We start from the raw sequence: 13786 nt of genomic DNA on the forward strand, positions 1-13786 counted from the left end.
AATTTTCTCCATTTCTAGAAATTTCCCAGATACTGATTTTGTTGGTCAACTTGATGCCAGATGGTGGAGATCCTATGGCACAGAAGCAGCAGAAATAAGATCAAACCTTATAAACCCGTGGTTGGGGAGGCTGAGGCCAGAGACTCACTGTGAATTGAAGGCTAGCATGGTTTAGATATGGGTCCAAGAGCAGCCTGGGCTACTTGGTTGTGGGGAACTGACAGAAGGCAGCTATCATCCTTGCAGCCATCTTGAGCCATATACCCTGACAAGAGACTTGTTTACAACAGCCTACAACAGCTGAGCACACTCTGATAACATCTTGTTTTAGATACCCAGGATCTTCCCTTGGGTGTGTGAGACTTAAAGGCATGACTTAAAGGTGAAATTTAGAGATAAGACTTAAAGGCATGACTTAAAGGCGTGGCTTAGAAGTGAGACATATAAAAGGCAAGAGGCAGACAGAAGAAATTATTAGATATTTGTACTTGGAAGAGTACTTGAGACTTGAGACTTGAGACTTGGGAAAGAGACTAGCAATTTAGAACTAGGATTAGGACTTGAGACTTGGCGCCAAAGCCCAGGACCTGAGACTTGGTACTAGGAACTAGGGACTTGGAGAGAAGAAGAGAGACTGAAGAATAAACAGGATTGAATCACACTCTGTCTGGTCTCCATTCTTCGAGTCTGTTCGCACTCTCTTTCTTGCTGAACCCCGACCCGTGGACTGGAGCAGCTTGGGGCAGTGTGGGCTCTAACAGTTTAGCCCCCAAGGCTTTTGGCAGTGTGGGTTCCAACATTGACAGAGTGGTTCGTGACATTTTGGCCCCCAAACGTGGGGTAGTGCAGTTCTTAACACTTGGTGATACCCTGTCTCAAAACCACATACATACATACATTCATACATCCATGATGTGGTGGTTTCTATATGCTTGGCCCAGGGAGTAGCACTATTAGGAGGTGTGGCCTTGTTGGAGTAGGTGTGTCATTGTGGGCATGGGCTTTAAGACCCTCATCCTAACTGCCTGGAAGTTAGTATTCTGCTAGCAGCCTTCAGATGAAGATATAGAACTCTCAGCTTCTCCTGTACCATGCCTGCCAGGATGCTTCCATGTTCCTGCCTTGATGATAATGGACTGAACCTCTGAACCTGTAAGCCAGCCCCAATTAAATGTTGTCCTTATAAGAGTTGCCTTGGTTATGGTGTCTGTTCACAGCAGTAAAACCCTAACTAACTAACCCTAACTAAGACACGTGGGGAGGGGAACAAATGGGGGAGAGGAGGATACCAAGCCACATATTGCAGACAAGACAGACAAGTAAGGCATCTTTACTATAGCTTCAGACTGAGCCAGCCAACTTCAGTGTGAGCCAAAGGAGCACGCTGAGCCATGATTGAAAGGGAGAGCAGGCTGCTGTTCACTGAACAGAAACAAGCAGCAAAGTTTCATTGATTTTTCTGGAATGGATTAAGGCTTAGTAATTGCCCATTGGTCATGGGAAAGATTTCGAAAGATCTTTTCCTTCTTGGGCAAGAACATTCTGGTCTTGTGGCTTGCAGGCTAATGTGTAGTGACTTAACCCAGGAACCACTGAGTCACTCATTGTCACATAAATGTCCTGGCCCCTGGCTTTGGTCTGAGCCTCCTGAGAAGGCTGAGGAAGGCCCGGGCTTGAGCTGTGTGGAGAGGACAAGGTCAGGGTATAAGATACTCAAAGCAGCTGTAATGGTGACAGGCTAATCCAGCATTATAGTCTTAGACAACTTAAAAATGTGTGTGTGTGTGTGTGTGTGTGTGTGTGTGTGTGTGTGTGTGTGTGTGTGTACTTGCTCATGCCATGGCAAACATCAGGGCAGATGACAATTTTCAGGAGTCAGTTCTCTCCTTCCACCTTATAGGCTCCAGAATGGAACTCAGGCCATGGTTCCAGCCCTATAGGGACAGATACAATATGAAAGACGAGCCAAGGCTTTTGTCCCATTCAAGGATCTGAAGCATAAGTGAAGACCTCATGTTTTCAGCAAAAGTGGCTTTGAGTTTCTCCAAAGTAACTACTATCACAACAAGCCTGATGCCAGAAGTGTCATAGCAAAGCTGGAGGGACAGTCGGTGTATAGCACAGTGCTCTTAACCACTGAGTCATCTCTCCAGCTCCCAGTCTGGTATTTTTGTGGCAGTACATTTCATAGTAAGGATGGTGAGTGTGGGTGGAGTACTGAGCTGCACCAGTTCATGAGAACTGACTGTGAGATTCCCAAGGATTCGGTGATTCTGTTGTTAAACGGGGCAATCATCAAAACATTATGGTACAATTAAGCAAATTATATTGCAGAGACAATAAAAATTTAAAACCATCATATTTTCAAATATCTTACCCCATTTTAAAATTTCTGCTATAGAGGTTATTTATATCCGGTGCATCTGCCAGGCAGAAGCACACACACTGGCTTGCTTTTCTGCACACCTCTTCCCAAATCCATGTTCAGTGACATCGTGTTCATAGTTTGAAAACGGCCATATGGAATATTTACATTTCAGAACATCAACTATAAAGGCAAGTGTCACCCCAAGCCTTTTCCAATGCCTGACGTTGCCAAGCATTTCCATTTTTGCTTATCTCATCAATTAAAAATGGAACATCATTTTAAACTCACATTTCCTAGGTTGACGTGAGACAGGGACTTTCATATGTTCATGCCTAGCAATTTAATAGTATCTCTGGCTCTCATAAATAGCATTTAAAAATATGTTTATACTTTCTACTTAGTTAATACACAGGACCCCAAATACTTAGTTGGATTCAAGGATGCAGAACCCACTCATACAGAGAACCATACCCTGTTTCAGTTATTAGTAGCTTAGAATGTAGCCCCTCCCCCAAGTTACAAGACCCTAGAGAACAGATAAGAAGATCCTTCTCATGGTCCACTTAGCCCTGAGCTTCATACATAATGCGACTTATATAGACTTATATAATTATTAAGGAGTATTAATTGTACAAATTAGTAGGGTTACAATGATATCCAAAGAATGACCAAGAAACTACCCAGATGTAGTCTGTCACCCACTGAAAGGATCTTGAAACTGCCCTGTTTGAAGTGAGGGTGGCAGGACATTTCCAGAATCTATTCCTGTTCATTCCCATCACAAGTATAAAAGCAGCAGATGGCCCCAGAGACCTGTGATCCCTCAAAGACTATTATTACATTCTTGGCAAGTCGATTCTGTTTTGAACAGAGCCACAAGAGTCCTGATCCATTGATGTATGAATGAGTTTTAAGATTGCTACGCAATACTTTTGACATGGAAGCATAATATTGGAATTGTCTCCAAGAATACACGGGGTCTGCTCCCCCCCTCCCCTCAATTATTTTAAGAAGTAGAAAGAGTCAGTAGGGGCGGCTCATGCCTGTATCTCCAACAATAGGGAGATTGAAGCAGGACTGCCATGGTTTTGAGGCCAGCCTAGGCTACATAGTGAATTTTGAACAAAACTGAAACCTTGTCTGAAAGAAAAAAAAATTATGAGTATCAGAATAAAATTATCAAGGCCACCCAAACAGCTGTGTGATCTTGAAAAGGTCACTGACTTCTGTGTTCCTTGGAGACCTACTGAATACCTTAACATTTAACGAAGGAGGATAAAAAAACAAAAAAACAAAAAAACAAAAAAAACCTACGAAGCCTCTGCAGTTGTTCTAGGCTCTGCAAACAAATTCATGGAGTCAAAAGCCCAGCTGTGGCGTCTGTAACTAGAGACGGATTAATCTAATTCCGTTAATTCGTCTACAAAATGCTGACAGTAAAACTGTGAGGATTACATGCGATAACACGTTTAGATTTATCATTTAACATATGCTCAAGGAGGTCAGTGGCTGTGCTAACACCGCCGGGGCGCTAGAGGGCCCTGCTGCCGCGGTGGGCTGCCCCGCCGAAGGTTCTCCAGGAGCTGAACTCCTCCCGTCAGCTTCAAGGTTGCTGACAAAGGGAAGGACGGAGGGAGTCAACGCCGGTAGGACTCCGCTTGGTGGAGGCGGGGCGAGAGAGGCAGAAGGGGCGGGGCCTGCCGAAGAAGACCTGAAGGGGCGGAGCTAGAGGAGCAGCCGGGGCGAGGTCTGGAGAGTAGGCCTGACGGGGCGGAGCCAGTGGAGCAATGAGGGCGGGGCATGAGACGTAGCTCCAACGGGGCAAAGCTAGTGGAGCGGTGGGGCGGGGCGCGGTATGACTGGAGCTGACTAGTCCACGTGGTTAGAACGCAGCCTGATTGGGGGAAGGCGGGTCGGTGAGGCGGGAGCGGAACCGGAACGTGTCCTGACAGGGGCGGAGCTCTCGGAGTAGCGAGGGCGGGACGCGGCATGACTGGCACAGAAGCAGTCCGCGTGTTTGGAACGAGGCCTGACGGGAACTGAGCGAGAAGTGGGGGCGGAACCCGATCGAGGCCTGACAGGGGCGGAGCTCGCGGAGCGGCGGGGGCGGGGCGAGGCCTGGTAGAGGCGGAGACCCGGTGCGGCCTGACGAGAGGCGGAGCTCATAGCTCGGCGAAGGCGAGGCCTGACCCGGGAGGGAGGAGCGGAGAGTCAGGGGCGGGCCGAAGTCCGACCCCTTGAGAGGAGTGCCGTGGGGCTATGCAGGTGGGTGGCTGCCGCCGGTCCCTCTTCAACTTCGGCTCCATAGCAGGCCGCGCGCCCTTTCGGAGCTAAGCTTAAGGCGGGCGTACTCTGGTTTCAAAGTAAAACTGAAATCCTCCGCGGTGGTCTGACCTTCCCGGAGCCGGAAGGGCTGTCCAGTGACTGACTGGGAGGGAGGACAAGTGTAGTGGCGCTTGTTGCCGGACATGCTAGCGCGCCGGCTAGTGGCCTTTTTCAGATTTGAGGTCCTCTCTGAGGCGGGATTTCCTGGCTGGGCGGGGCGTGAGTAGGGGGCGGGCCTTTCCTGTAGCTCCAGGGGTAAAACTGGGTGGTCCTCTTGCCCTGGAACTGAACCTTTGAGCCGAGAGCGATCGCGTTAGCAATCCACATCTGTCGCTAGTGAAGCCCCGGAAGCAGAGGTTGAGCCTTGGAGCTGTCATTTCTAGGGGGTTGGATCCTCGGGGCTCGGGTGAAAAAGAGTGGTCCTAGACCTGGCAGCAGCCTGAACTCTCCCTCCACCCTGTAGGTGGCCATGAACGGCAGGGCTAGGAAAGAGGCCATCCAGGCCACAGCCAGGGAGCTCCTCAAGTTCGTGAACCGGAGTCCCTCTCCTTTCCACGGTAGGTGACCAGGGTTAGGGAGGCTAGAGTGGGAGTGACTTGACCAACTTCCATCGCTATGAGAGCCCTTTTCCTACAGTCGTGGCCGAGTGCCGCAGTCGCCTCCTCCAGGCTGGTTTCCGTGAACTCAAGGAAACAGAGGGCTGGGATATCGTACCGGAAAACAAGGTACTAAGGGATAGAGTGGGGACAGACCCTGTTTCAAAGGCCTGTGTTCCAGGTCATTAAGCAACTCACGCCCCTGTCTTTCAACTCTCTCCCCCAGTATTTCTTAACCAGAAACTCCTCCTCCATCATTGCTTTTGCTGTGGGGGGCCAGTATGTTCCTGGCAATGGCTTCAGCCTCATTGGAGCCCACACGGACAGTCCCTGCCTCCGGGTAAGGAGTTCGGACTTGGCTGGACTGAAGGGAGGTGCGGGGGCAGTTGGGATGAGGAGATCCAGGAGGTACAGTTTGGAAGGCCCTACCCTACGGTCCCATGCTCCCCCGCCCCCCACAGACACTTTCAGCTGTCAACTGATGATATTTACTCTGTATAACGTATTACCCAGGTCTCCCTTCCAGATGTCGTCTTTCAGACATTTCCCTTCTTTTCATTTTTATGCTCAGGTGAAGCGCAAATCTCGCCGAAGCCAGGTGGGCTACCACCAGGTCGGTGTAGAGACCTATGGTGGTGGGATCTGGAGCACATGGTTTGACCGGGACCTGACCTTGGCTGGACGAGTCATTATCAAGGTGGTATAGAGGGGCTAGGAACTGGGGAGGTTCTCACTTCGGCAGCTTGAAGATTGAATGTCACATTTCTTCAGTGTACCAGTGAAGAGTCCTCCTGGGGAAGAGGGGACATGGTTATTCTGGGTTTAGTAAGGGATTTTGTCAGCTGGATTTGGGAGGTGCCCAGTTCTGACCTGGCCAGTTGGCCACAGTGCCCTACCTCAGGACGGCTGGAACAGAGGCTTGTACACATAGAACGACCCATTCTGCGCATTCCACATCTGGCTATCCACCTGCAGCGAAATATCAATGAAAACTTTGGGCCCAACACAGAGATGCACCTGTGAGTCTCCATCAAGGGCTGTGGGGGTGAGACATGGTACTTGGGAACAGAGGATCCCACTGGGACCCAGAGGACCACTCTGTAGTGGCTATAATCGAGTTCCACTTTTGGAAACCAGTTCTGTCCATTTAAGGAATACCCTGGGAGTTGGAGGACAAGAAGAGGCCTATGTTCATGGCTGTTCCTCTTGCTTCTCTCAACCCATTTCTCTGCAGAGTCCCTATTCTTGCCACAGCAGTTCAGGAAGAGCTGGAGAAAGGGTCTCCTGAACCAGGACCTCTCAGCGCCACTGTAAGAAGCTCCCCTGCCCCAGGGAGGGTGGGCAGAGTGGAAACAGACCAACCCCCTGGAAAAGGGCAAAGAGATGAGCAGATCCAGCTTCCAACATCTCTTGCATTATAGGATGAGCGGCACCACTCAGTCCTCATGTCCCTGCTCTGTACCCATCTGGGCCTGTGTCCTGACAACATCATGGAGATGGAGCTCTGCTTGGCAGACACCCAGCCTGCAGTAAGGAGTAGCTGTAGGATCTTGTGTTGGGGTCCTCCGGGGTCCCTGCCAACCATAGCATATCCCTGAAGCTCCTCAGTCTCATCCTTGTTCTTCCCAGTAGGTAGCTCTTCCTTTGCTTTCAGTAGTTCCCAGATAAGCAGAGCATCTCCCCAGAAGACCTTCCTACTGAGACTGGTTGTGATGTATGAGGTGGGCCCTGTGTGCTTTAACCTATGCTGGCTCTGAACGTCTGAGGGCAAGAGCCCTAGTGCCTTCCAGGTGCTAAGTATGGAGCTGCTAAATCTTTGGATCCTCCATCCTAAGTTTCTGTTGGCCGTTTTCTTTCTTTTAGTTGGCATTGTTGTTTTTACTAGACAGATTTTTTTTCTGTTTAGCTCTGGCTATCCTAAACTCACTATGTAGACCAGGCTGGCCTCGAACTCAAGAGATCCACCTGCCTCTGCTGCCCAAGTGCTGGGATTATAGGTGTGTACCACTACTACTGTCTACTTTTCTTTTTGTGGTGACCACTTAGCCCCCCTTTGGCCTGCCTCTCTGGAGAAGTCAGATTCTGTAGGCCGCCCTTTCCTGGCCTTCATTCGCTGCCAATCAGCAAGAATTGTTCCTGGTCCAACAGTCAAGAGTTTCTCTGACCTTCACGGAGAAGTGGTGAGGGGCCTGCCTGGATACTTAAGTGTTTATCCTGTCTTTCTAGGTCCTGGGTGGAGCCTATGAGGAGTTCATCTTTGCTCCTCGACTGGACAATCTGCACAGCTGCTTCTGTGCCCTGCAGGTGAGCAGCCAGAGCAGAGGTGGGGAGTTAAGAATTGACATGGGAGCCACAGGAGATGGTAAGAGATGACTGCTTAGCCAGGCCTTCACCCAGCTGGCGCTGAGGAGGGCCCACAAGCTGCAGCCTTGACGTCATTATTACTGTGCTGGTCTGGGACCAGGAGCTGAGGTGTGAAAAGCTGACAGTGTTTGGGGGGGCCATGGTGTCTTCTACTTTTCCTTAGAAAACAAATGCCTTGCCTCCATGAAAAACAATTCTCTCACTTTCTTCTGCTTCTGTCATTCTGCCTCTGACTTAAGGCTCCTCTTTGCCCCATACCAGCCTTATTTGTGATCCTTGGAACCTCAGTAGGGCTGTCTGTACCTCTTGGTCACCTTTGTGTTCTTCAGTTTCTCTTTACCCGAGTCAGGCTATTTCTCAGCTTTCTACTCTATACCCCTCCTCTGCTTTTTAAGTTGTCTTTCCCTGCCTGTCTTGTGATGGAAGTAGGCTTTGGGTAGTAACTGTAGGGCTGGGGCCTGTGTCTGCTTCTGAGCCAACCAGCTGGGTTGTCTAGAGCTGTTAATGGAAGCCCATCAGTTTGACTGATCTTCATAATCATTGGCCTCCCAGGACTTAATTTTCAGTCTGTCTTCAACATTATCCTCCTGCCTTCTTCATGGGAGTGTATGAGAGCAAATACCCAGAGAATGGATTTACTTATTTCATTAGAATGGTTCTCTTCCACCCTCTGCCAGGCACTGCCCTAAGGGAAAGGTTGCTGAGAGCCCAGCCCACTTCCCTGGCAGGGCAGCATGTCCCTCCCAGGTACTGACAAACAAAGTTGTAAGAAGCAAAAAAAGTCAGGGATAATGAGCCTATTTCCTTCCCCATCTAGGCATTGATTGATTCCTGTGCATCCCCTGCCTCCCTGGCCAGGGATCCACATGTGCGCATGATCACACTCTACGACAATGAAGAGGTATGTGGAGGATTCAGTAACTATCTGGTGGTCAACACTCAAAGTGAGCAGGGCATTCTAGAGGCCACAAAGAGGGAGGAAGGAGAGCTGCCAGTCCTTCCATAGCACTTGTTCCCTTCTGGCTCTGAAGAGATCTTTGTAACGGATTCCATAGCCCATATTCTCTGTGTACCTTGCTGCATTCCTACCCCAAGGATGGGTGCATTACACAGGTCATCTTTCAGGTCTGTGGCTTGCTTGGCATATAGTGGGTCCTCAGCTGTGTTGTTTAGCTGTAATTTTAAGATGCTTTAGTGGAGCTTGCCAGGTAGATAGTTCTCTTTCATGGAACTCCCTGGGTCAGTTAGCAGTTAGGATAGGTCTCTGGTCTATTACGCTAGTTGGCTGTTCCATCTCTGGCCATCTTGTCTATACCCAGTCAGCAGTAAAGGAGAGGGCAGAGAGAATAGATGCCTGTGTCTTCAAGAGTGTGGTCCTGAAATGGAATTCATTATTGCTACATTTACAGAACTACTTAGTGTGGCCACATTCAGCTACAAAGGAAACTGGGAATGCTATCTCTAGCTGGGAGGTCAGTTGTATAACTTTAGCTTGAGTCTTGTTATGAAAGGTATCATGGATAGTTAACAGTCTCTGTCACATGATTCAAGGGAAATAATCCAGGGTGTTGTAACACCTGCCTAGCCCTAGATGTAAATGTGGGGGCCAGTGTGGAAACCCCATCAGTAAATGCTATTTCTGGCCCATAAATGACTGGGAATCAGTCTGACCCTAGTCCACCGTCAGTTGTTCAGGAATGACCTGGGCTTAGGAAAGTCTCTAAGGATACCTGTCTCTACCAAGTGACTCAGGCAGAACTCAGGCGGATCATGGGCCGTTCTGAACACTGAGCTCCTCATAGAGTCCAGGCCCATGTCCAGATTCCCACAGTCAAATCTCTGCCATCTCCAGGTGGGGTCAGAGAGTGCACAAGGAGCACAGTCTCTGCTGACAGAGCTGATACTACGGCGTATCTCGGCCACCCCTCAGCGTCTGACTGCCTTCGAGGAAGCCATACCTAAGTCTTTCATGATCAGTGCAGACATGGCCCATGCTGTGCACCCAAACTACTCGTGAGTCTTCATACCAGACAGTGCCTATGCTAGAGACTTGGCATAGCCCACTTGCAGGCTAGTTTCTGGTCCTACCTTCCTCCATCTGCTGGGAGGTTCAGGAGGCTTCTTTTGATTGTTCTAAGGCCAGGCTTAATCAAAGCCTTGTGTTGCCTAAGCCAGGTGTATATGTTAAATAAGCTTTGTCTGTGACCTTGTTTCCTCTCATGGCTAGAATCTACCTGGAACATTTGTTCTGATGCTCTTGAGGACATGCAGGATTAGGTGGGAAAGAGTGCCATGACTCATCAGGGCCATCTGCCTTGGAAAGGGTGGTGACTGTTGACAACCCCCACTACAGTGTGCCATCCTGACCTTTATCACCTCTCATAGGGACAAGCATGAAGAAAACCACCGGCCCTTGTTCCATAAGGTAAGATGCTGCTTCTCAAAGATGTGGCGGCCTGGCTGACTCTGGCCTATGTGGTTCACACAGGTCTCACATCACCTCTGTTGTTTCTCCTTGACTTTTCCCAGGGTCCTGTGATCAAGGTGAACAGCAAGCAGCGCTACGCCTCTAATGCAGTGTCCGAGTCCATGATTCGAGAGGTGGCTGGCCAAGTTGGGGTGCCCCTGCAGGTGAATGTGCATCTTTTCTGGGAAGGCTTAGTGGAGGGAACATAAACTGATGTGCCCTCCAGTGAGTGGGGAGCATAGGAGAGAGACTTGAGGGAGTCCCAGTGAATGAGAAGATCGGGGATTTTGGGTGCAGAGCTAGGTTCAGTGCTGGCTTTGTGGTGACTTTGGCTTAGTTTGCTGGGTTTTAGTGTGCCCATCTGTAAAGTGAGGGTGATAATGAACCCTGCCTTGCTGATTTCTGTAAGGATTACTCCTACCACATGGTAGGTTAGTCCTGCCCTTTTTCTTTCTAATACCCGACGTCCCCTGTGTCTTTCTTTACTTGTACCTCAACCCAGAAGGAATATTCAGGACTGGAGAGCCTAGAATCCCAAGTGTTCATTTTTTCTCTGGCCTGAAATCACACCCATCACTGTCCTCAGTTGCCCTGCATGTATACACATGTACTCCACATCAGGGATTGGGCCCAGGGCAGTCCAGTGATGGACAACACCCAAGTTCTGGGAGAGGCAGGAGTAGACTAGGGCTGTCTCTGCATCAGTGTCTCCATCTTGTCCCATGTAATGTCTGATCATTCCACTCACAGAGAGGTCTCTGGGAGGAAGTGAGAGGCAGCCTCTGAGAAAGAAATACTATGGGAAGGTCCAGAGAGAGAACATCTCAGTCAGAAGGAACACACAGAAAGAGCCCTGGGGGGAATAGGATTGAGTTAATCTAGTAGCAGGAGAGAAGGCCAGAGTTGAGAGCAGGAGGGACAAAAGAAGAGACTCACCTAGACCAGTTCGCTTCTGAGGCTCTCTTCCTGGTGCCACGCCTCACCTTCTCTGCATGACCCCTTCAGTCCTGACCTTCAACTGCCACTGAGGCTGCACCTTCACCAGTGGCCTCTGCTGGCCTCCCAGTGTCAAGCCTCAGCTGTTTTCCATGACCCCATCATTGCCTTCAAAACCAGTACCACCTAGATGACTCTTACACATTATCAAGTCCAGCTGCAGTGCGGAGTACAGAAGTACAACCTTGGCCGCCTCTGAAACATAGCTTCTCTGTGCTCTCAGAAAACACTTCCCAGAAGACTTCACCTCAGTGATGATCTCTTCTTAATCACTGCAAATTTCTTAGCTCCAGCTGACCAGCATCAATTGTTCTAATAATGTAAAAGTTTCACTTTCAGTCCCAGCAAACCAGAACCACAGAATCTTAAAATCACAAACAACTCTGATAGAGTCTACTCTTCCCTCTGAAATTTTACAAGCCAAGCCTCTCTCTTCAGCACTGCTCTGAACATTCTTATCTTCCAAGCTCCTACAGAACATCACACTGAGGTCTTAACACTCAATGGTTCTTCTAGCTCAAAGTTCCAAAGTCCTTCCACAATTCTCCCCCAAAATATGGTCTGGGTTGTCACAGCAATATCCCACTACACTGATCCCTGTTTGTCTTAGTCAGCGTTTCTATTGCTGCAACAAAACACCATGACCGAAAGCAAGTTGAGCAGGAAAGGGTTTGTTCAACTTACACTTCCAGATCTAAGTTCATCACAGAAGGTAAGCAGGATAGGAACTCAAGCAGGACTGGAACCTGAAGGCAGGAGCTGATGTAGAGACCATGGAAGGGTGCTGCTTACTGGCCTGCTTCACTTGCTCAGCCTGCCTTCTTATAGAACTCTAGACCACCAGGCCAGGGATGGCACCACTAACAGTGGGCTGGGCCCTCTCCCCCATTGATCACTAATTGAGAAAGTACCCTACAGCAGGATCCCATGGAAGCATCTCCTCAGCTGAGGCTCTTTCCTGTCTGATGACTGTAGCTGTGGTGATTGACACACAAACCTACCAGTACAGAGTTAATACTGTAATTCTCACTTGACTAAAATTTGACTTTTACATTTCTGTTTTACACTTAAAGATCTTAAAATCTAGCATTATATTTTGATTTCCTTGGGGTTTTTTTTTTTTTTTTTGATAGGTTCTTATGTAGCTTCAGACTTACTATGAAGCAGAATATAACCTTAAACTCCTGACTCCTCCAATTCCAAAGTCTTGGGATTACACATGTGCACTACCATGTATGCATTGCTGAGGATCAAGCCCCGGGCTTTGTGCATACTTGGCAAGCACTCAACCAGACCAACTAGACCACTAGCCCAGCAGTAATTTTTCGAACACTAGAACTACCAAGTTTTTTTCCTTTGTGTTTTGGGGTTTCATGTTGTGTTTGAGGGTAACAAAAATGTAGAAGACATAGAACTAGATGATCTTCCAGCCCTGTGGCTCTAGGGTAGCTTCCTCCTTGATCTTAGCATATCTAGTGTTTAGCTTTTGACCTCTCCTCTCGCCAGGACCTCATGGTCAGGAATGACTCCCCGTGTGGTACCACCATTGGACCTATCTTGGCTTCTCGACTGGGGCTTCGGGTGTTGGACTTAGGCAGCCCCCAACTGGCCATGCACTCTATCCGGGAGACAGCCTGTACCACTGGAGTTCTTCAGACCCTCACACTTTTCAAGGTAACTCCCACCTGGCCTTCTGCTCCACCAGTAAGTGGCTAGTCTCAGTGCTGGGGGCTGATTGCTGTGGAACTACAATGTAGAAAATTGGTCCCTGTGTCAGTTTCCAAGCAGTTCATAAAAAGTCAGCGTTTCAGAGGCTTTAGTCCATGGCCAGCTGGCTGTTGTTGATTTGAGGCCTATGAAAAAGCAGAATATCATGGCAAGAGCACATGTTAGAGGAGCTGCTGCCTTGAAAGTTGTCAGGGAAAAGAGGGTGTTGGGAGGAGGAGGAGGAGGAAGAGAAGGAAGAGGAGGGAGAAAATGAGCTCCAGTGTCCATCAAAGGTATGCTTCATCCCGGATGACCCGACTTCTCTTCAGGCCCCACTCTCTCCCAATAATGACCACACCTTTAACACAGGCCATACCATTCCTCATTTTCAAGGCCTCAGAGGAAAGTGGTTGTTTGGAAAGGGCCCGAGGGATGAGAAGGCAGGCCAGTATATCAAGCATAGAAGCCTGGGTGCTTCTGTTGATAGACCTGGAGGTGCGTGGTGGGGCACTGCCATCTGCTCACTCACTAATTCCCAGTTCTCTCTGCCTCTCATTTTAGGGCTTCTTTGAGCTGTTCCCTTCTGTAAGCCGTAACCTCTTAGTGGACTGAGGCTGCTTGCCAAGACTTGTCTTCCACTCCTTCGACTGAGAGAGGAGGATCTCAATTTAGCTGATGCTGGATTATTAAAGTAGATTTTTACTCCAGCTCTCTTGTGCTTTTTCTGAAGCTGCTGGGTAGAGGCTTGAGCCTGGCCTGAACCTCTGGAACCAGACCAGAGGTGAAGGTCAGGTGCACATAAAAGGTTGTCCTTCCTCACATCCTACCTGAACCAGAAGCTCCTGTTTACAAGGGACTTCATGCCACTTGTTATTTTATTAGATCTATTTTATGTGTATGAGTGTTTTGCCCACTTGTATGTATATATGTGCCTGGTGCCCATAGAGATCAGAAGACATTGGT

At 49.0% G+C, this 13786-nt stretch overlaps 1 protein-coding gene across 2 annotated transcripts; it reads left to right on the forward strand.

The window, feature by feature from the left end:
- Positions 1–4315: 4315 nt before the first annotated feature.
- Dnpep (aspartyl aminopeptidase) lies at positions 4316–13530 on the forward strand. 2 transcript variants are annotated; one of them, XM_034498481.2, is made up of 15 exons: positions 4316–4633; positions 5157–5250; positions 5330–5418; positions 5516–5629; positions 5861–5986; positions 6178–6308; positions 6524–6599; positions 6711–6818; positions 7516–7593; positions 8471–8554; positions 9506–9666; positions 10039–10078; positions 10183–10284; positions 12623–12790; positions 13385–13530. In XM_034498481.2, exons 1-15 carry the CDS (start codon positions 4628–4630, stop codon positions 13433–13435), a joined length of 1428 nt encoding a protein of 475 aa, XP_034354372.1. In that variant the 5' UTR covers positions 4316–4627; the 3' UTR covers positions 13436–13530. The 2 variants fall into 2 exon arrangements, with proteins under 2 accessions (XP_034354372.1, XP_034354373.1); XM_034498482.2 differs by lacking the exon at positions 4316–4633 and adding an exon at positions 4917–5049.
- Positions 13531–13786: the final 256 nt, after the last annotated feature.

The sequence above is a fragment of the Arvicanthis niloticus genome, chromosome 3, assembly GCF_011762505.2.
Source record: "Arvicanthis niloticus isolate mArvNil1 chromosome 3, mArvNil1.pat.X, whole genome shotgun sequence".
Taxonomy (NCBI): domain Eukaryota; kingdom Metazoa; phylum Chordata; class Mammalia; order Rodentia; family Muridae; genus Arvicanthis; species Arvicanthis niloticus.